The sequence below is a fragment of the Astatotilapia calliptera genome, chromosome 20 (assembly GCF_964374335.1).
Source record: "Astatotilapia calliptera chromosome 20, fAstCal68.1, whole genome shotgun sequence".
Lineage (NCBI taxonomy): Eukaryota > Metazoa > Chordata > Actinopteri > Cichliformes > Cichlidae > Astatotilapia > Astatotilapia calliptera.
In genome coordinates, this window is record NC_137441.1 from 13,923,330 (window position 1) to 13,947,198 (window position 23,869).

At 40.7% G+C, this 23,869-nt stretch overlaps 1 protein-coding gene across 20 annotated transcripts in view; it reads right to left on the minus strand.

The window, feature by feature from the left end:
- Positions 1-23,869, minus strand: part of LOC113013040 (membrane-associated guanylate kinase, WW and PDZ domain-containing protein 1-like) — a 92,336-nt gene that overhangs the window by 48,011 nt on the left and 20,456 nt on the right. For 13 of the 20 annotated variants that reach the window (XM_026153612.2, XM_026153611.2, XM_080295189.1 and 10 more), the window contains exon 2: positions 15,570-15,686. In XM_026153612.2, coding sequence (XP_026009397.2) covers positions 15,570-15,686 — 117 coding nt within the window. Of the gene's footprint in view, positions 1-5,010; positions 5,288-9,023; positions 9,356-15,569; positions 15,687-23,869 lie in introns of those variants that run through there. The other 7 variants (XM_080295197.1, XM_080295193.1, XM_080295191.1 and 4 more) reach the window with 3 other exon arrangements.

Below are 23,869 nucleotides of genomic sequence, written 5' to 3' on the forward strand. Positions count from 1 at the left end.
GCACAAGGCTTAACTTTCACCGTTTTGGCAGTGAAAAATCCATATTTTTCATCTTATATCGCTCTACATCATCAACACAAATACTGAGCTACCACCAAACCAGTGAGTGTTTGCACAAAGGTCACAGATAAACATAAAAAAGGTTTGACCAGTGTAAACAGTCTTTTTACGTTACACTGTTAAAAAAAAAAGAGAAAAAAAAAGAAGAAGAAACATTTTTTTTGCATGCAATTAAGTTGCACAGCAGCCTTTTCTGCTGGCCTGATGAAAGCTATGAGAGTTTGTGCTGCGGGAGAAGCTGTTGTCTGTGGAGGCTGACTAAATATTTCATTCATGTAGCTGAGTGAATGTTTGTATTGTATAAAAATGGTTCAGGCCTACCAGGGATATCCACATTTAACATAATGCACTATACATGAGTAAAATGAATAAAGGGGAGATCTGGTTCTAATGTTGCACTTACAAGCTAAAAATAAGGGGGAAAGGAAGTAGAGAATATCTGAAATGGACATTTTTCAAATATTTGATTTAAATTACATATTATAATTATAGTGTTTTATGGGTAGACTATGTCAGCAGCATGATAAGGTTCTTGTGACCTGATCATCTTCCTTTGTCCAACCTGAAATATTACAAATATTGGATTTCTGACGATAAAAACTCCAAAATGATGATCTGCGATTTTTCCATTAGCATCACCATCTACTGCATAAAGAAATAAAGTATGTTCAGGTTTTCAATTAACTCACCTCAGTAATTGTTGAATGGATTTCTATGGCAACTCACTAATTAGCAAATATTAGCATGGAAGGCTAGTGTTTTAAATCAGTAGTTAACCTAGCAAGCATGTCTTTGGACTAAGGAAGGGATCAAGAGTATCCATGTGCTCACAGGGAGAACATGCTAACCATGCTAACCATTGGATTTAAACCTAGGACAAAAATCTTTTTTTCAGAGGTGACGAAAACGACTTGATGATGAACACTGTAAACACGATCTTGCTTTCACATTAGCATTTTACTCAAAAAACAGAAACAACCACTTGCATGAACTCTTGCTTATGGTGAATATATATGCCTTGGGAGGGGCAAGTTTGTGAAAGGCTATCCATCTCATGGACTGAAGAAAGACAGTTACTAAGATCTGCCTAATGAGGCCGAAGGATCGCATCATCACTGTGCTATTTTTTCAGACAACCCAGCTGGAGTCCGAACAAACAACTGAAGAAAGCCACTGGGGAGGTAATCACAGCAGCCAACATCAGCTCGAGATGGTTCTGGATGGTCGTAGCTAACCTCGTCAGGTATAGGGGTGAAATCCTGCTTACCCCAAGATACCAGGTGAAGATATGGGTGGGTTCCCAATAAAGAGAATAATCTAGTTGCTTCAGCAATTTGTAGGTATAGCAAATAAAATTTGAGGTTTACTTCACCTGTATTTTATATATGAACACAAATGCGTAGAAAAACAAAACAAAACACCAGCACAGTTTATAGATTACTGTAAATCTGCACTAAGTCTAGTAATCAATCAGTAGAAGACCCACCCAAACCCTGAATTTGTAGAATATTTTAGCTGTTTCACCTGAGATTTGGTTTGTGGTACATTACTGAAAGGGCTCCTGTGGGCCATTTGAAGAATTTTTCAAAAGCCGAAAAACAACAACATGTTTATTATTATAACAGTTTAGGATGGGCTGAGGCTGCCAAGCAAAAAAGTGCAGTTTGAAGAGTTTGTCTTCTGCTCATGTGAAGCCATCTGATAAGATTCTGCTTCTCACTGCAAAATCGTTCCTCTTTTGATGTTGTTATTTACATTGGAAGGTGAAATGCAGGATGTCAAGCAAAGTGCGAGAAGCCGACTACGTCCCGTGCTCACGTTGTCCTCTTCTGACCTTTGGGTCAGTATGGTTCAGTTACCTGGGGCCAAGATGACCTCTCTGACTGCAATTACATGACCTCAAACTCTGTTGACTTGCTGAGATCTTTTCTCCCATATATAAAATGTATATATCAGATATCAAAGACAAATGGCCAGTGACAGCGAAATCTTAATGAGTTTGTAAAATGACGCAAAAAAAAAAAAAAAAAAAAAAACATTCCTTGTGTGCGCACGCCACTGCCACCACAACAACAATCGCATCCGAACGCACACAAACACACAAATCCAGGTGAAAACCGTCCTGAGTATTAACAATAGGCCAACGGCACTTTGGTGACATCTGATACCCTCAATCGCCTTCCTGCTGTTGATGGTCTGAGGAGCTTCCACTCATTGTCTAGCAGACATAGGCAAACTTGTAGACACACACGGGGACACACGCACACCGTTTCAGCCATACATCTGCTGTTTTTAACCCCTGCTGGTTGTGAGCGTGAGCATAGCAGGAGGGAGAACACAAAAGAACAGGCACTGACCTGAGAGCGAGATTAACCTGATGGCTGGATTTTAGCAAATTAATGTCAGACCATGCTCTGAGTGTTTCAGTAATGAAAACAGCAGCTGGATTATTTATTTAATTAGAGTCATAATAAAATAAAAGAACAAACTTTATATTCTTAAGAAACCCAATCTTATCATACGTGCTCGTAACAGTCCTGTGTACAGCATCTAAACCACAGCGAGAGCATATTTTGGGGCATTGTTTCCAGAATAAACACACATCTTTGTGTTGATGGGCAAGGTGTGTGTTATGAAAACAGAGGCTGAGAGGTGACGTTAGAAGAAATTACATGAACATCTCAGAGCAGACCGAGCAGAGGCGGGGCAGAGAAAGCAAACAGTCGCGCAGGGAGTTAGCATGGAACTGTCTTGGGCCTCTAAGCCAATTACTGGAGCTGCATTGATTGAGGGAGCACTTTAAGGCCTCATCCACACAAGTAGTCCCTTAATACACTGGTCAGATGATGGAAGCTTCTCAACCGCAAACTATGGTTAGGTGGCCATTTGCATCCATTATGGTGTGAGCTGGACAAGTCTTTAGCAAAGATAATAGGACAAATACATCATATTATAAGATATTTTTCTATTTTACGTTTTAGGAACATAATTTGAACATAAAATTAATTAAAGGATCCAGCCTCATTCTGATGCTTGAAGGCTAGAAGTCTGCTGCTGTTGCTGAGTTGGACAGGTTCTGGACCTGTTTTTTGTAGCCCTGATCAGGACCAAGATGATTTTTATGTCCCCAGTACCATGGCTGCGTTCAATCAGCACTTCTATCCCCCATTAAAGGAAATGCTGGCCCATAATGATTGATGAAGGGGAACAGGGAGAGAATCAATGTAGTGGAGGCCCTCAGATTAATGATTAAGCAAATAGCAATCCCACTCCAGATCCTATCAGCTGCTGGGAGCATGCCATGCTGTAGCAGGTTCGGTTAACTACCAGTGTGCTGGGGATGGTTCAGCAAGGTGCTGCAATGCCTCCTCCTGTCTTACACAAGAAAATAGAGGCAAAAAAGGCAAATTTGAAAAACTATCAAAAACAAATGCGTAGAGTATCTGTGTCACCATGTATGTCAGTACTATTTTTGTAGTAAAACTGTGTGAGTGTATGGATGGCTGTCAGCTAATGGGTCTATGAAATGCCAAAAAAACAAAACGCCCTCAGTAATAATGCAAAAGATTCTTCAGTCTCAGCTTCTCAAATCTGAATATTTCACTCTTCTCTGTTTTACACAACTAAATATGTTTGTGTTCTGGACTGTTTGTCAGACAGAATGCTTACTACAGGGCCTGGAGGACTTGGAAATGACATTTGTCATCTCTAGTTTTTAATATTTTATAAGCTAATATTTATTATGAAAATATTATTAGGAAAATAACTTGGATAGCCCTGCTATTCAACCTGAACAGTTTCCGATTTATACCTTTGCTTATTTGATTTTTGATCAGATGGTAACATTTTAAATAAAATATGAAACCATCTTCACAACCGATGTGTTTTTCCTTACAACTATTAATGTTTAGATGAGGTTGAACATTTAAGACGTCAAAGACCTTAATGCTGCTTTCATGAAATATGGAAAAATCATGCTCTCACAAGAAAGTATTTTACCAGCACAGTGTGTAGCGATTTTATTTTATTGGGGCTACAATAGAAAGTTTTCAAACAATACCCGGCCCTTTACTTATGAAGAGGCCAGGTTGTGTATCAAAGAGCCTATTTATTTAATTATTATTAAACATAGAAAAGGTTTCTCGCTGTGATTGTTTCAATAAAGGAATGACGGAGTTGCCCATTAAAGAGAAGGAGGCCAGACACACAATGCTGCTGCTGCCCAGCACAACAGGGCATTCTTTCAGCTCCTCACTGCCGAGTCCAGCCACTGCTCTCCTGCTGCTTCCACAGCTCCCTCCTTTTCAATGTGGGGACGAAGAATAAGGACTGAAAATGAACAGTGGGCAAGCATATAAAATCTGAAGCGTTATTAGCTATAAATCTAATGAAATAACATTAAGATTTCAGTTTGGGTTTTTGTGGGGTTTTTCGCCTTCTACTAGAAACCGGTGCAGAAATAAAACCCAAAATTGGAAAGGAAGAAAGGAGCTTTCATTTAAAAGGCAAAGCTGAGAGGAGAACAGATTAGCTAGTGCACAAGAAAGGGTGACTCAAAGAAGGGGAGAAATGGAAAGGTGGATGACAGAAAGAAAAAGATGTAGCTGCAGGAGCCAGGGGCAGGGCAAAATGTCCTCCTATGGTAGTGTGTCAACAGATCAGCGTTTAAAGTGAGCCGCTAATCAAACATCAGCTCAGACTGACAATAATGCATGTGTGTGCGATTAAGAGAGCCGCCGTCATCAAAGACGCACAGCACAACACATCACAGCTTATCAATATCACACCACAAATCTGCATAAGCACCGGTTCCCACAGTCTGTTAAAAATCCACCTGCCTGCATTTCTGCCTCTGTGTATCCATCTATTCTCCCCACCCACATCTCTTTCAACGTAATCCCGGAAGACACGGCATCATTCCCAGGAGAAGTAGTAAATGTCACAGATTACCTCTACGCCGCTGCTTCTGTGCCCGTTCTCTCTGGTTATTCCACAGAAATATTCAAAAAGATAAATCCAAGCAGGGTGACTTTGACTAGGATGAATTCTGCTTTTCTTGCTCCATCCAAACCATCCATGGATCATCCAGCTGTCTGTGAGCAAGTGCTAGCTCCCAGCTTGCAAACTCATTCAGGCAGGCAGCTAGTAGGCAGCTGCCGTTTTTCTTCAAAGCTCCACAAGCAGAGCAAATTAGAGGTCCAGCCCAGCTTAGAGGCTAAGCCAATGTGAGCTATTCACACTCCAGTTCCTGTCTGAGGCCAATGGCTGCAGCCCCACAGCCCCTTGCATACTCCCGCCCACTGCCTGCCTCTCTCTCTCTCTCTCTCTCATCTGCCTTTCTGTTCTACCCTTCTCCAGCTATCTTAGTCATAAATATAGACTCTTGGCATTACCTAACACATGGTCCCTCGTGATATACAGCCAGCTTTGTGCAGGTGCCTTGACTGAGAAAACCTCCCTAAGGTTGAACACTGGGTTAAAGAAGGGAATACAGCACAGAAAGATGAGAGGGGAATACAGTAGAAGAACAATACCACATATATTGCCACATATAGTCTACTAAATGCTTATGTACGGCGTTTGCTGGTTGGATCCGTTTACTATCCTTTGACCAGACTAGTCCGGAGAGGCTTGACTTAATTAGTAACTTTCAGGGATTAAGCTCCTAATGGCTGACCAAAGGAAACCTTTGTAAGCACAGGTCTGTACCTGTGCAGACATGGACTGCTGCCCAGGCATCCTGATCACAAAACCCCAGAGCATCCCTGAGGGAAGAGGACTGCAGCTTTTTGTTCGGATTCACTTGGTCCAACTTCAACATAAGCCCTCATTGTACCACAACTAGAAGTAAAAAAGTAACTTATAATAGCACTGCTGCAGTGAAAAATTAGTGAGAGTTAGAGAAGATCAAAAGCACTCTGATATATGCACACTGAAATGAAACTATAGCAAGCAGATTAGCCTAGTTTAGCTTAATGACTAGGAGCAGGAAGGCTCATTCTAAACAGAGATTATGTCTAACAGTACCATATACTCAGAATAATAAATAAATAAATAAATATATATATATATATATATATATATATATATATATATATATATATATATATATATATATATATATATATATATATATATATATATATATCCATAGGTCCCTCATCCTATTCATACATGGAACGCCATAACCAAGTGGCCGGCATAGTGTACAGGAACATCTGTGCCGAGTATAACCTGGAAGTCCCGAGGTCAAAATGGGAGATGCCCCCAAGGGTGGTGGAGAATGACCGAGCTAAGATCCTGTGGGACTTCCAGATACAGACGGACAAAATGGTGGTGGCTAACCAACCGGACATAGTGGTGGTAGACAAACAGAAGCAGACGGCCGTAGTGATCGATGTAGCGGTTCCGAATGACAGCAATATCAGGAAGAAGGAACACGAGAAGCTGGAGAAATACCAAGGGCTCAGAGAAGAGCTCGAGAGGATGTGGAGGGTGAAGGTAACGGTGGTCCCCGTGGTAATCGGAGTACTAGGTGCGGTGACTCCCAAGCTAGGCGAGTGGCTCCAGCAGATCCCGGGAACAACATCGGAGATCTCTGTCCAGAAGAGCGCAGTCCTGGGAACAGCTAAGATACTGCGCAGGACCCTCAAGCTCCCAGGCCTCTGGTAGAGGACCCGAGCTTGAAGGATAAACCGCCCGCAGGGGCAAAAAATCAATGATTTAAAGGATTTCAAGCCAACCTTGAAATGTAATGTTTCTAAAAATAGTTCTAAAAACACAACCAATTTGCCATATAAAACTGTGCTCATCACTTACATGATGGACAAAATGGACAAATGCACTACTCAATTAACCAGTTACGATATAAAAAAGAAAAGCCCTCAAGGACATTATGAGGTTTGGTCCATTTTTAATATGTCATGTAGTTAATGCACCAGTCGGGCAATAATCTGGGTGCAATTTGACAACAACTATGGCTTTATCATGAGTAAGGGAGTGTTGATCCAAACTCTGATACCGTAATCTGAAGATTGATTTTATCTGATTGTAGAGATTTTGAGCCACAGTCATGGTCACTGCTTGCAGGAACTGGCTAGCTAGAATGTAGACTAGCTGGCCACCACAGCAGATCCAAATCATCACGAGGCAGACAGACAGACAGACACAGACTAGTCTTCATGATCACAACAAAGAATCCTTGTTCAGCCAGTTTATTTACACAATTTAGTTCATTGAACTCAAAAAGTTCAAAAGAGGTGTCATTGTCACACACAACACTAACAGCTAACCAGCTAGCTTGACTGCCAGCTAGTCAAAAATATTCTCTAAACACACAAGCTTTTTTTTCCTTCATGTGAGGCAAAGGGCTCTACTTTTGCTGAAGTACGAGTCTAGTCTGAGCATGCAGGGAGTGCAATCACCCCGAGCTAAACTGAGAGAACTACAGTACATGAATACTTCTACAGTTAAAGAACAAGCTAGTGGTTCAATAATCAGGGCCTGATCACCTTAACTTGACCCGAGTGACTGAGACTAGCCTCTCAACGGTTTTCACATCCTTACTTGAGTATTCACACGATCAAAGCATGGCCGTCTTACATGGATGAGCTTGATGAGGAAAGCAGAATGAGGATTTTAAATAACAATAACATTACTGTGAGCCTCACTTTATATTCATGATCACAGTGGTTCTTCAGCAGTATTGATTAAGTTGATGTAAGACCAGGCTCAGAGTACAGTTTGTTCTTACCTCCAAGTGCAGAAATAAAAAGAGAAACAGAGGTTGTGCTTTGACAATGGTAATTCTGAATAGTGTGCCATAAGAAAAGGGCCTGAAGGAAATTGTCAGTAACAAAACAACATAGGACCATAGCCTCCAGGGCTGACTTTCACCCACTTGCCAATCACAGTGACAAACAAGGAAGAAGATCTGCAGTTCTTTTGTAGATTTGAAAATTGGTTCTGTTATTTACTCTAATAGTAGGAAATGATAGTCTTTTGTGACTGTATCTGCAAAATGTACTAAAAACAAACACCACATGCATTAAACATAAACCTCACAAAGTCCTTGAACACAGAGGCTGCACCTGTCCTCATGCATCATTACTATGCAAAAACACATATTTGCCCAGCTTCCTCAGTGAGCTTAGAAGCCATCATTTTTCCTTCCTCTGCCTTTTCTAGAGAGAATTGTGTGTTAACGCAGCTGATATTTGGTCACGAAAGAAATATGAACCGTGTGTATGTGAAAAGAAGGCAAACAGAAGCTGGGGCCCACTCATCCGTTACAAGAATGAATGGCCATCATTAGCATGAGGCTCCCCAGCAGCACCCTGCAATGCAGCGACACACACAATGGCGAGTGCCACGCTTCCCCCTGCCGTTCCCCCAGAGAAGCCCTTTTGTTTGAGCAGCATCTGGACCTGACCTCCATGTATTCAAGGCTGATGACCCCCCTCTCCATTCCCTCTCAGCTCCTCATATCTTCTCTTCTCTCCTGTAGTAACCCCTTCTTAAAAACCTGCTCTGCCTCTAGAGCAGCCCCCTCCTCCTTCCTCTCGTATACCTTGTCCGTTCATCACATACAGATGCCCCCCCTCCTTCTTCTAGCTAAAGAGAGCAGCCATCTCTTGCTTCTTGAAGAGAAGGTCTGTGTATTAGTGGGCCTTATACAAAGCCTGCAGGGTGAATTAGAAAACCAAAGAGGAAAAAGCACCAGGGCTACTGGCCATCTGTCCCTCTGGGTTGGACGTGCCTGCTCCAAGTGTGCCTGCCCCCCCTCTTTCCCTCACATAATTCCCACCCCTACCCCCACCTTCCCTGATTCCCTTAGCCTATATACACAGCATCAACCACACACACACTACCATGCATACATCACAGGCTTTGGATTGTAGATGATGGTGAGAGCGAAAAAAAAGAAGGAGCGAATAAGGATAGAATAAGGAGCTGCCACTTGCCTGGATGCAGAGAGAGCCCGGAGCCAACAAATCAACCCGTAATCCCTTTCTTTGTGTGAACGGCAAACAGAGAAATTTGTCTCCCACAATGACTTCCCCAAGATCGGCAGTGGAGTGGAAAACAAGGAAGCGAGGGAGTGAAAGATAGCAAGGAGGGGAGGGAGAAAGAGAGAGAGAGAGCAGGAGATGGTGGGTGAGAGCAGTAGAGGCAGGGACACGGTGGGAGCAGCTAGAGTGTGACAGAGAGAGACTGAGGAAGGCAGCAGCCACCGCCGAGCCACAGGAACGCTGACACTCACAGGAGGATTTGATGTGAAGAGAGGAGAACGACAGAGTGAGGGAGCAGAGAGAGAGAGCAACGGAGGGAGGGAGAGATCAGGTGGGGGAGGGAAGATTGGTTCACTCTGTTGCTCAAAACGCTGAGATAACCCTCATCCGCAAGCAGCAGCTGTAGATGTGAGAGAGAAATGAATCCCACGAGAGAGCAACTTGTCTATCAATTGTGACATTTGCTGCACATGATAACAATGGCCATCTGTATCAGTGGGGATATGCGGGAGAAGAGGGTGGGTTGAGGCAGAGGTGCTCTTACTATAAACACACAAACACACACACACAAGCCCAAAAGCAAAAAGAAATACCTCAGATAGTGTCAGCGCTAAAGGCACCTGTTCGAGTCAACCAAGTGGAGTGGGAGCAACACATGTACCCAGGAAAGGGGGAGGAGACACGAGAGACACAGACAAAGGAAGCACAGGGCTGAGAAGTGTGTCCTTTATTTGACTGCTTTTGTTATTCTGCCTTGTCATGCTAAGACTATATTTGCATGTGTGCGTCTGTTTGTGGTAGAGACACTATAAAGGAGGTGGCAGGGATAGTAAGTCACTAAAGAGTGAGCAGACGGAACAGGAAAAGGGAGAAAGGGGGTAAACAATATAAACGTTTCAATGTTATACACACACACACACACACACACACACACACACACACACACACACACACACACACACACACACACACACACAGTGTTGTGCCCCAAAAAGGGCCACAAGACAATATGTCTGTGTGTCTTTGTGTGTCTTTCCAGCTGCTTACTATATAGCAGCGGGATAGTCTTTGGAACAATAGGTTGGGGTTCGAATCCTGGTCAAACCATGCATCCAGTAAGGAGCTCGAGGCTAGAACCCCAACCCTACCTTGGAAGATGATCAAGAGATGCAACTAAAGTCATACTGGTTCAGTTGTTACCCAGCTTAGCAAGGTATTGGAGAACCATCAAATACTGATGAGAGGTGGGCTAGTGGAACAAGTCACGGACAAGGAGTTAATGGAATGCTACTATCCAAGTCGAGCCAAGCCATATCATGTTACAATGCATGTACTATGGATAAGTGGAAGGCAAACATCCACATTGACCTGGTAGCTCAATGCTATAACGTCAGTGTAAGAAAGCTACTATTGAAGCTGAAGATCCAAAGTACAGAACAATATGAACAGTAGTGAGCAGTGTGGACATAATGAGCTGACCCTGATAGACTGGAGTAGTCTAGCTGAGCTACGTAATGCCCACCTAACTGCTGTAGCAGTAGCATCTGCTGAGCTGAGAATGAACGATGTGGCCAAGGTTGTCATGGTCCTGGGTCGAGCGACCCAGTGTTTGAGTTTTATGTATCTTTTGTATTTATTTGTGCCTTAGCTTAGTTCACCTAGTTAATTTCTAGATTGCTGTTTAGTCTTGTTCCTTAGTTGTTTATGTAATCTCCCCCTGTACTAAGTCTCCCTGGTTCATGCGTCATGTCTGCGTGGTTATGTTTAGTTCATGTCATGTCTAATCTCCATGTTTCCTGTTTTACTTTGAAAGTCTGTATTCAATGTCAGTGTTGTATTCATAGTTATGGTTTCCTGTGTCTTCATAGTTTTTTCCTAGTTTTACTTTCCCAGTTTAGTCATAGTTTAGTTTGTCACTGCATTTCTGCCTTGTCTGCACTCCTTGTCACCAGTCACAATAAAGGCTCGCTTTCAGTTAAGTTTACTCCAGTCTACTCTCGTGTGTTCGCACCTGGGTCCACCGCATGGTCTGCCTCCTCAGACCGTGACAAAGGTAGCCACAAAACCAAGGACAAGACTCCCTGAGCTCACTGACAAAGTCCCAACAGACAAGAATGCGTTCAGATGTGAAACCACCTCCAGCCCTACTATCAGAATCACTGAAACCAATGAGCTCATACACAGTACTATAAGATAAGATAAGATAAGATAACCTTTATTAGTCCCACACGTGGGAAATTTGTTTTGTCACAGCAGGAAGTGGACAGTGCAAAAGTCTGTAACATACTCTATAATACTCAAAAAATTCAGATAAATGACAAATGTTTATGTCCCCTCAACAACGTACCCAGACAATTCATGAGATATACCTTACCAGTTCTGGGTTTAACCCCCTTTGCTTTCCAAAGTGCCTTCTTTGTGGTATATAACTTGTTGAATATATGTATATTCAACAATTTGCTAGAAACATTCCTTAGAGATTTTAGTCCATATTGACATGACAGCATCAAGTAGTTGCTGCAAACATGTTGGCTGCTCACCCATGATGCAAATTTCCTGTGCAAGATATCTGGTGACAGTGGAGGTCATTTGAGTACAGTGAAATCATTTTCATGTTGAAGAAACCAGTTTGATCTGTCTTGAGCTTTGTGACATTTTCTGCTGGAAGCAACCATTAGAAAATTGGCACACTGTGGCCATAAAGGGTTGGACGGGGTCAGTGACAATCGTCATCCAGGATGTGGTGTTTAAACAATGCTCAGCTGGTACTATGGGGCCCAAAATGTGCCAAGAAAATATCCCAAAACCATTACACCACTATCATCAGCCTGAATTTTTAATACAAGGCAGGTTGGATCCATACTTTCATGGTTAAATTCTGATCCTACCAGCTAGATGCAGAAGTAGAAGTAGACTCATACCAAGCAACATTTTCCAATTTTACATTTTCTTCTGCATACAGAAAGTGCAACAAGTGATTGTGCTACTGTTTGTTTTCCATCAGCTTAAAGCAGTCTGGCCATTCTCTTCTGAGGACAACACAAAATACTGTCGCCTTCTGGATATTTTTATGTTTTTCCAGTGTTTCTCTGCAAGCTCTATGGATGGTCCTGTGGGAAAATTCCAGTGGAGCGAAATATTCAGTCAAGCCCATCTGGCACCAACAATCTTTCAGAACTTAAAATCACCTTTCTTCCTCATTCAGATCTTTGCTTTGAACTACAACAGGTCATCTTGACCACGTCAAAATGCATTAGCTTGCTGCCATGTAATTGGCCGATTACATTATATTCAGCAAAGTGCCATGTCAGTATATATTATATTCGACTGCTATTATGACCGTTTCTCATATTTTTATCGGTCGTTTCAACAACCTTGACGCCAAACCAGCAAAACCAATAGCTTGGTTGATCAGTCTGTGTGTTTAGTAGAGGTGGGAATCACCATACATCCCACGATACGATATTATCACAATACTTAACGCACGATACGATATTATTGCAATTTTTAAAAATATTTTGCAATATTCAGATTCTGTACATAAAGGTAAACTTTATCAATATTCATTTTATCTAATATCAAAGTTTCACACTCAGTCTTTCTCTCATTTCAGTCAGTTTTATTGTTGACAAACTTGAACGGTTTGTATTACAGTCTAGTCCAACTTAACTGAATGCAACCATCTGGTACAATTATAGCTATTGTGAACTATGCAATTTATGAAAACTATGCAGCCCCTTCAGCAACTGAAGAATTTGAAAGTAAATTAAAACAAAATATAATTTTACATTAAATAAAAAAGTTTTAAACTTAATTAAAATAAAACATGTCTTAAATTAAAATAAGCAAACTGTCATGTTTATTGCTGCCAAAAAAAGAGTTAAACACATTTGGACAGTGAAGGAATGTCAGGATTCTTGCTCAGAAAAAGGAGCTGAACAACATGCTCTGAAGTCAGAGCATGTTCCATTCCACAAAAACTTTTTTTGTAACAAAATATCGATTTCTGCTGTCCCTGTATCGATACATTATTAGCAAACAAAATATCACGATACTACACAGTATCGATTTTTTTCCCCACCCCTAGTGTTTAGTGCTAATCACATGCTAAATTATTGTTGCAAATCTGGTAGATTACACCAGCTACATATCAGCATTACCAATGTGAACATGTTACTGGCTGTAGTGGCTCCACCAGGCACCCTTCAGTGTTCATTTTTTTTTTTTATCTTTCACACAAACATAATTAAATAAAAAAATTGGCACATAATCTTGCTTTGATAATACCTTTATTCAAAGCATTTGTTTTCTAATCTGAGTACATAGTGACCAGTTCTGTCTTAGGCTTTTTTATTTATTTGCTAGTAACATTTACCCTAAGTGTTTCCACCATGCTCCAAAAAACTGACCAGCTGGGTTAGAGAGATTTTTATACAATATGAGCAGGAAATGGAAGAGTCCAACAGTGGACTGAAAACAGGGGATATGAAATTGGGAGGGAGACTTGAAAAAATCTATATAGATATATATTAGAAATATGATTATATCTGATATAAGTTAATCTTGATTTATAAGAAATATTAGTTGACTGATGTTATTTTAAAGTTTTCTAAGTTTGTTCGTTGTTATTGTTTGGCTAAGTGCCCCACCCTTTTCTGTCTAACCTGTGTCTACATTAAATCCGTGTGCCTGAATTGTTAGGTGAAGTTAGATATATAAACCTAATCTCAGCTTGGGTTTTCTTTTGTTGAATTTATTTTGAGTTTTTGGATGTCTTTACACCATTTGGGATTTTGTGGACAGTGTTACAATTTTTCATTTAATTAAAAATGATTTAAAAAAAAATGCTTCTTACATATTTGCCCCATGTGCCTTACTGTTTGGTCCCTGACACTGATATTTAGTCCTGTTAACAGCTAAGTTTAGCTATGTAGAGGTTTGTTCTGTACACATTTGTTAGGAGAGTCTTTAAGGTCAATGACGGATCAGTTAAACACTGTATCACAAGTCATAAAAGCACAATATAAGAGCTCTAAAAACATTGAGAGTCTTTGAGAGAGAGCATACAAGGCACAGTCCTGCCTACATCTCACTCCTCACTGACCTTAGAGACTTAAACCAACCTTCATGATGACAATTCAGTTGCACTGGTACATTTCCTCTCTTGTGGATTTCATCAGTCAGCTATGATAAAAGTGCAGCCTCTTAATAAAAGCGCTCTTGTAAAAATAAAAACCAGTGTGCAATGACCCAAAGATTAATTTCTTGCAGTTAAAGACATCTTAAAAAGTTTTACTAAATCTGCCGACAGTTATCTCTAAAAAGGAAGTGATCTTTGTATCTCTATTTGTATCCACAATTTCTTAGGGAAAAAAAGTTAAAAAAAATAGAAACAAATCCTTGCAATCATTTGGGTCTCTCTTACACCACCTTACAGTAGCATTCTTTTGAAAATCTCTTGTTGTTTAGTTTTCGTTTTGATGTTTATGTCAGCACTGTCCTAGCACACAGGGGCCTCTCCATCATACAATGAACTTCGTAAGAGTCCAACATGCTCATCACATAATCGGACAGGAATCTATTTTCAATATATCAGAACATCATAATCCCAGGGAGGGCACCGGGTGAGGCTCAGAGAGGCAGATTTACCAGTCACATGGCTGAGAGTAAGAGAAAGACACCCAGAGATGGGGAGCAAAGAGCGAAAAGGCAAAGAACAAGAGAGTGACCCAGGGAGAGAAAAAAATCCATTAGACTAGAAGCCACATTTTATTAGGAAGCACTGCAATGCAAACACATGCAAACCAACACCAAGTCCCATTTCAGAGAAACAGGAGCGAGTGGTCATGGTGATGCTGATCTCTGTTGTGCCTGTTTAATTAATGTCTGTACATATCATAATCAGATAAAGTTCTCAGGGGGAAACATTAACATACACTTGCAAGCTGAAAACATCTACTGTGCTGCTTTGCTGAAACACTTAAGGCCTCAAGCCTCGTGGCCGACACAATTCAAGCCAAATGCTTTGGAAACACAAACGTGACATGAGTACAGTAGGAAAATGAACTGAGTAAAGCTGGGCTGTGTTACCCAGCCGCACATCCAACTGTTTGTGACGTAAGTGAGCCCAGCTGTGGAGTCTGGCACAGCGCGGAGTGTTTGGCTTGAGCCATGTTTTTTGTATCTTTCACAGTGATGTGAGACAGCTGCAAAAATGGTACTCTGGCGTGGTCAACACAAGTGGCTTTAATGGGCAGTAATGAGAAAAATGACAGCGAGTGTGTTTGAAAAATACATGTTTCCCCTTTCGCTGATTAGAAGCAAAGCTTGTGCGAATTTTAAATGATGACAAGAACATAAAGACTAACAGAATAATTTATATAAAAAAGGAAAGGATTAAATAAAAAAAGATGGTAAACAAGCCATAAAATAAGCCAGTGATGAAGAAATTATGTAAAAAACAAAAACAAAACCCAAACAACAAAAAGTAATACTCACAAGGCACAGCATGACGATACAGGTTGGCTCGGATTGTCTTCTGCAGTTCGTGGTCAGGAGAAGACTTCTGAAACCTCAAGCTCAGATAGTGCTTCAGATCCTTGTTGAGCTTGTGACCTGGAAAACATGGCCAGACAAAAACAGCTCAAATAAATAAACCTAAAAAAAGGACATCTTTTCACCGCTGACATGCTTTCATTCACCCTCAAGTAATGTCATGAAAGGCCACGACATTTCCATTGTTCAAATAGTGACAGAGGACCAGACCTTTCTCAGACAGTAAATAAACAATAACTTGTTACACATACATCTGATTCATAGTGAAGAATACAGTAAATATGTGATAATATTATCACATATTATCACAAGAGAATTAGTGGTGCTTACTATGGGGCTAATGTAAAAAAAGAGTTGGGGCCTTATAAACAGTTTGACTACAGCAGGGAAACACACACATTATGTACTAGGATGGTCCGTTTATTTGGGAAAGGTAGAGACTGAGGGAGGTTTGGGTAATTGTTTATAAGGCTGTCTGATTGGCTGGAATATTCATGCACACTCATCAACCATCCAATCAGGCGTGAGGATGCTGCTGGCTGAGTTTGAACAGAGCTCCGGCGCTCACAATGGGGCCAGATGGTCAGAGCTCGCTCTCACGCCAGGGTCTCATTTAGGACCATTTAATGATCTCCAAATATATCATCCATGTCTGGGAGAGCTGGCACGCAGTTCTTGGGGGAGGTGCCATGGCCTCCTGTCGGGATCAGTTCATAGTAGAGGAGTCTCTCCTTGATCTGTGCTTCCTGATGCCAGGGTCAGTGCCCTTACTGAGGATGTATTGTTTACTTTACAACTGATGGGACTTGGAGGGAATTTAACATTACAGTAACATAAAAAGGGCCAATTGTTCTGTCAACTGGGATCCAGCTGATCCATGAAGTGACTAACTACTGCTGACCTAAGCGATCAGTGTCAGTAGGGTATCTCTAATCTATGAATAAGATCAGTATGATTGTTTCCTGAATTAGTACACCTCCAAGGAGCAGGTCATACAGCACATATTTTAAACCTTCGTTTGACAACGACTAAGCAAAATTTAAAAGATAAAAGTTTGTTCAAGTTAATAGAATGGTTAATGGTTTGAGTTCAAATAAGAACTTCATAATGGTAGAGAGCAGTTAGACCTGGAAATGCCATAGCCGTAGAGTTTCAGTGAAGTACTTTTACTAAAACCCTTTAGTTTCAGTAAAGGCTTTTCAGGGTGGAGAAGTCTAAGCCAGGAAGGAGGCAGGAAGGTTTTCCAGTTTTGGAAAAAATTCTATTCAGAAGTAGGAAAAACGTTACAAAAAAAGAGACAAAGCAGAATCATCAGAAGGAAAAAAAACCCCAAAACTACTGGTCATCTATCCTGAGGTTTCGTGTAACGTGACATCATCATCTGCCCCTCGTCACATCCACCCGACCACCCTCTACTTGGACACGACCATAAACACTTGAACACTGAAGTAAAACCAATAATGCAAGGCGCAGAGAATTAACAAAAAACATCTAAATCAAACATGAATAAAGAATGAGATTACAGTTGCAAAACAGTTTGTTTACACACAAATTTGAAGCTCTGTGAAAACAATATTAAAATAGAAGTTGAGAATAAGTTTACAGCTAAGATTCAGAAAGAGTGCTGGGCTAATAATACCACAGTGATTCTGCTCCTGGGTGTTTTCTGCCCTAAAACTGGAGACAGTGGCTAAGATTCTATGTTGTTGTATATTTCAGTTTCTGTGCACACACGTACACACACACACATGCACACACATAGCCCACCGTGTAATTCAGTGCAAGCAAAGCACAGTCAGGTAATTGTTACCTAGCAACCAGCCAGTGCTGACGACCATCATTACGGTCCCTGCTAGGCAAGCAGAAGTCAGATTGTAAGAGGAAAAACAGATACAACAGCATACTCTCTCAGACATGCAAGCACACACACACACACACACACACACACATGCACACATCTTTTTGAATCACTGCATCCTTTGCTGTTTTCATGTCTGTAGCGATTTGATTTATACAAACAATGCTTCATCTAAAATAAGATGTGTTACACATACATTAGCGGGCGCCTTTACTGTCTTGTCAGTTTTGCTGGCTCAGATGCTTTCCCTGAGATTAGACCGCTGTCGGGAACAACCCCCCCTCCCACGGGTGTTACAGTTAGCAGAGGGTGGGCCGCCTAGGTGTCATGCTCCATCAATGAGAAAGTCATCAAATATTCAATATTTATGAGGATTATAGGCATGTGGATCACAGATTACCACTGCACCACTGTGGCATGCGTATGTGTGTGTGTGTGTGCATGCACTTTATATGCCGTTTATTTATATTCTACCTGAATTTTGAATTACAAATGCTGTTGTGCAAAGCAAATGAGCAAATGGTTTGGTGGTGAAGATGCAACCTTCTGCAAGTTAAACTGTAAAATTAAAAAATATTTCTATAAAGATGTTGAACAAATAAGCACTCTTCTCATGGAAAATTCATGGTTTGATTTGATACATATTAGCCGTGTCACAATTTCTGATATATTTTTATTACAGCAAGAAAAAGGGGCCTTGGATTTTTTTTTTCAATTTCTTACCATGTTCAAGGACTTTAACTAAAACACAATTTTTTTCTTGACCTATTTAAAGCGGTTTTCCAGCAGCATGTGACACAAAGCTTTAAAATGCAACAAAAACAACCAGATGTGGTGTAAAAAGTGGAGATAATATCTCAGCGACGACGGCGCTGCAGTGTTCCACAGATTTTTTGAACAATGGACATGGTGAATTGTTCAATTCACCATGAGCTGAATGGAGATCCCTGTATTGTGTACGCTAAGAGCGCTGTATTGTTACTGGGAATGTACTGGACATTCTCATACAGCTACTGCTAATCCACAACTAATCTCTCCTAAACACAGTCTTTATAATGCTGTTGTTCTTTTTTTGTTTTGTTTTTTAAAAAGGCACATACTACTACTGCACTGAACATATACATTTTTGATTTGATACCTTATAACATGGGAAAATGTTAATATCTGTGATGTAATGTGAAAAATACATTTATAGTGTAAAGTCTACAGAGTCATTGAATTCTGCACAGTAATCTGTCATATCCACTTGCACAATTCCACTTTGGTGTTGTTTTGGCTGGTTGTGTACCTCTCAATGATTCATAGATAATACAGAGAGAGATCCTGCAGCAGATTGAACTTTCTGGAAGAAAATTATGTGATTAAAAAAATGTGCAGCTTCCTTGAATCTGTGTTTGGTTTCTTCTCCTCCTGTAATAGTGCTGTTATTGAGGTTTTGTCAAAGTGGTGACACCTATTGTTCAGGAGAATACTGCAGCAAGTACCAACACTCTCGGTACTGATGTAACTGGTACAGAGCTGGTTGTGTTGGTGTTTGTGCATAATGCATCCAGTGTGGTGGGTATGAATGGCCCATAAGGAATGGGTGTCTCTTAATCAGGTTAAGAAAAGAAGATATGTAAGCAAGTAAAAACTGCTCTGGTAAAAGAAGAAGTCTAAAAACAAGAACCAAGGGCTTATGGAAGTGGAAAGTCAGAAATCTCGAGTTGCAATTGGAATTTTCAAATGGAACTTCCCAGTCAGAAAGTTGGAGAAACCCTTCCAACCCTGATTTGTCCACAGATCCAGGATGGCAGCAGTGCTAATAAACAGTAGCAAAACTGTGATGCTTGTACTCTTTACTAGGCCTGGTGTGCATTTTTTAAATCTATACATAAGCCACACACAGAGCAGTGACACAGGCTCCATCCATGAATGTGTTGCAGCTGCTACAGGAAAAAAAAAATAGAGGATCACAAGAAATAGTGCGTTCATCCTCTAAATGTTTGTACCAAAGGACATATTTACTTTGTAGTAGTTAATGACTGACTGACTAACATTGCTATCCTTACAGCAAAACTGCTTGGATAGTTAGGAATTTGAGGCGAGACAATGAATTAGTTAAAAGACAATGGTTAAATGCTTTTCCTCAAAGATCATATTTACAATAGTCACAGTTTTATTATGTAAAATATGAATATTTTCTGATCTTATCTTCTGTAATATAAAGTTATTATGGCATATTATCAAATTAATTACATATTATGATGCCTGTCTTACTTTAATAATGAATATCAGACCTTAGTTTTGGTAAACACGGGCAATATAGTAAGTATAAATGTCTTTCACGAACACATGCAGCCCAAAAAATGCCATACCATTTTGTCAGTGAAAATGACAGAGAATCTGTGTCTAAATGATAAGATAGATCCTTTAAGAAGTTGAAGAAGATATTCTTGATTTTCATAACAATCAAATCACTCCATCAGGGAAAAATCTGAGACACCAGAGACATTAGCGCTTTGAGAGATGGTTCTTGGGAGTTAGGATGTTTGTGAAGCTGGCTGGTAAAAGACTGTGTGTGACAGAGATTGGTGCTTTTCAAGTCTGATGAGGCAGAAGAGAGATGTGTGAATATGTAAGGGCCCCTGTCCTTTTCCAGATTGACAGAGAGCGCCGGAGAGAGATGGATTTAACCCAAATAAGAGTGGATTATACACATCCTCCATGCCTCCAGTCAGCATTACATAACCTTAAATCTAGTTATGCATCCCTGTCTCAATTTGGAAATGGAGGTGGAGGCTGGGGGACGCAGCATGTGCACTTAAACATCTAAAGAGATAGAGATTTACACATTCTCACATTTATTGACTTGACTGCGAAAGCAGAGATAAATACACACAAAATGCATCCACGTCGTGATCATGTGATGTTAATTGGAGAGGCTATCATAAGAGCTTGTCTTTAGAAGAGACATTTGAAGAGGATAAAAAGAAAATCTCATGCATTAAAACATGCTGGCCAGATGACAAGAGCACACAAACATATGGCCGTGACTGGCTAAAACATCAGCAGAAGACTGTGCAAAGCAGCTGCAGACTATAGTACCACAGAGCAGCTGTCGTCACTACGAGTCACTGCTACTGCGTGTCAATCAAGCGTGTGGAAATAAACATGCCATTCAAACCACAGGCTTAGGCATCCAAACACCAGCGGTGTTGTGGAGGTGTTTGTGATTGTTTTTTTATGTAAAAGTAGTCAGCAGCGTTTGCCATCAGTTTTTAGGAAATATCCACCATATCAGTGTGTTTGCTGTCTGCCTGTGAAGCTCTGCTCAGCTGCTGATTGGGATTCATCTCCCATCCTAAAGCTCAACACTGCCCTCTGTGTCTCCAATCCTCATAGCCTGCAAGCCTGATTCCAGCAGATCCGTTACCATGGCAACACAGAGCCAACCTGCAAATGACATGAGCCATGTGTGGTCATTAGAGGATGCTGCCCTCCAGTGGTGGATCTCAATTATGTGAGTTCTAATAAGAAAACATAAACAAAAAGAAACAAAAAGATGTGGAGATTTTAGACCAGAGTGCTTTCACTTCATTTGTAACTTTGTAATTTTGCTTTACCACATTTCACAGGAAAATGTAATAAAAAAAAAATCCTTTAAAAATACTGTACTACTACTGCTGCTTTTACTTAGTGACCTTAGTTTTGCTTCCACCTCTGCCACAAAGGTGTTTGTAGTAGTAAAAAAAGAGTTGGACAGCACATAAAAACTGTCTGCAACCAAGGCCTGACAAATCATGTGTAACGAAAAAAAAAATCAACACAACTGTTTAATCCCAAGATAAAGACCACACAAGCAGGCGTAGTTTCATGCTGGCCATAGCAGAAAGAATCCCTAAATTACAGCTGCTCTCTGGGAGAATGCTGCACAGTTTATACTCTGCAAGTGGTAATTACCATAAGAAAAGTGTGTATTGTATGATAAGATGGTAATAATGGAAACTTTAAACACTTGTTTTCCACTTTATTTACATTAAAGTAGACTCAAAACAAACATAAACATCCCCAAAGATAACTCTGTAACACCAGCAAGCCTCTGGAGAAACCTCCCTTCTCCAGAGGAAGTTGCAGCTGGCACCGATTAGATGTTAAACGGTAGGCAAGTTGCCCTTATGTGTAAAGCAGGACAGTCAATCATGCAGACGGACACACACACACACACACACACACACACACACACACACACACACACACACACACACACACACACACACACACACACACACACACACTTCTGCCTATTATAAAATGGCACCTGTGGTGATGACAGACGGATTATTGCTTAAGAAAAGGTTTACTTCCAAGCAGAGGGTGTTAGGCAAAGGTGACCGTGTTAAGATATTTGGGTATAAAAATTCCAGGTGCCACCAGTCATTCTTTCAAATTACCTAATATGTTGTCTTTTAAAGAAAGTTTTAATTCCTGTTAATTTCCTTGCTGATAGTTGAATGGCTTTGTTGGCTGGCTGAGCTGCTGAGCATAGTGATTGGAAACAGAGGGAGGCTGGTATGAAACGCAGAGAGCTGCAGAACTGCTAGTGCAAACTTCTGTTGTGTTCAGTCAAAGCCGGCCTAACTGTTTCTAGTCCTAATGGTGCGCTAAGGGCCTGCTGCTGCAGGTTAGCAGTGACAGCACAGAGTAGCACTAACCTTCTCATCTCAGCTATAGTACTAACCAACTGTTTAAACAGTAACTTACAGAAGCTAGCAGACAGTTCATCTAGTGCTCTTCCCCATCATAACACCGTCTACATCAGGATGAGATGAACAAAGAGAAACGTCCTGCAAAACTGCGAAGGCCTCAATAGCTTTTTCGATCACAGCTTAACTGAGAAGGCTCCACTCTGGCTGCGTCCTTCTATCTGTGGCACAAAGTCACGCATGGACCGAAATGCTTTCTGTGAATGTTTCAAGCAATCTCAGGTTGATAACCCTGAGCTTAAACAAAGAAATGGTATTTCCTCCAGGTGACAAATAATATTGTATTTCCTCTGCTGATTCCAAATAATAGCCACAGAGAAGGAACTGGAAATGTTGGTTCTTAAACAGTAAATTCCATTGTTTAAGCAGCTTCCTGTGGGTCTCAGCACATCCCGTCAGTCAACATTAGACTCTCCAGTTACAGATGAGAGCATTTAACTCTACATTATCCAGTAATACAAGGAGGGGCTGTCTGAGAGAGGTTAACATCGGGTGGGATGCAAGAGACAAAACTAATCAAATACTCCTGCTCTCAGTGATGTGCTTCACTTGACTCTCTCGGTGTGATAAAGTAGCTGCAATCTCCAGCTATTACACATCCATTACCCTGCCCAGTTAATGACAGCTGATACAGAAGACTTGATAGTAGTGATATTAAACATGGATCTCACATTTTTGTTCTCATGGGAACTGAATGCATACACACGATTTCTGTCGCTCCTTTATAGCCATATGAACATACAGAGACAGAAAGGAAGTGCTTTTAGGGTCATCTGCACATGTTCACCACTAGCAGCCCTGCAATCAGAGTGCCAGGGATGGAGAGGAAAAAACAACAATCACAGATAGGTCTGCCATACAGCTATGGACTGGTCCTCTGCCATCTCCTCCTATAATTACCTCCATAACCAGCCACACCCAGAACTCCTTTTATGTTACTCCCACTGTAACATCCTGCTTTCAATGGGACCATGGAGAACCCGAGTGTCAGCATCATATTCAGCAAAATAACACCATCTGGGCAGTGACACAATGTTAAAGTGAGAAAACTCAGTCTGTCTTCCTTATATCTGTTTTCATATATATATATTTTGTTGGCCAATTAAAAAGCAAGAGTCACGACTGCACAAAAGTTAAAAGTTACACTAACTTTGCTAACAACAATAAGCAAAAACTGTGTTTGTGTTTTGCTGCATATTTTTTGAATAACACATTTTTTAAATGCAAAAAAAAAAAGGGGGGGGGAGGACAGAGCGGCTTGAATGGCAATGAAATCATTGTATTTATTAATCTGACAATTATTTTGTCAAACATGAAAAATGACAAACATTAAAAAATGCCTCTCAGAGGGGACTTGGTGCCTCCACAGTGTAGCGTTTACACATTGTTCAGTTCTAGGAGGAGACACGCAAGGATTGCATCAAGAAGGGCACCCAGCATGAAAATATGCCATAACATGTGGCAGCTCCTCGTGAATAAAGAAGCAGCCGAAAGTATTTATGACTTTTTTTCCCCTTTCTCTGCAAAATTTAAAAAAACATAACAAAAAAACCTTCTTATGAAAAGAACAATCAATCGGTACGGTCATCGCAAACAAACTCAACTCTCCTTAACCAATGAAACACTGTCGCATAACTTGG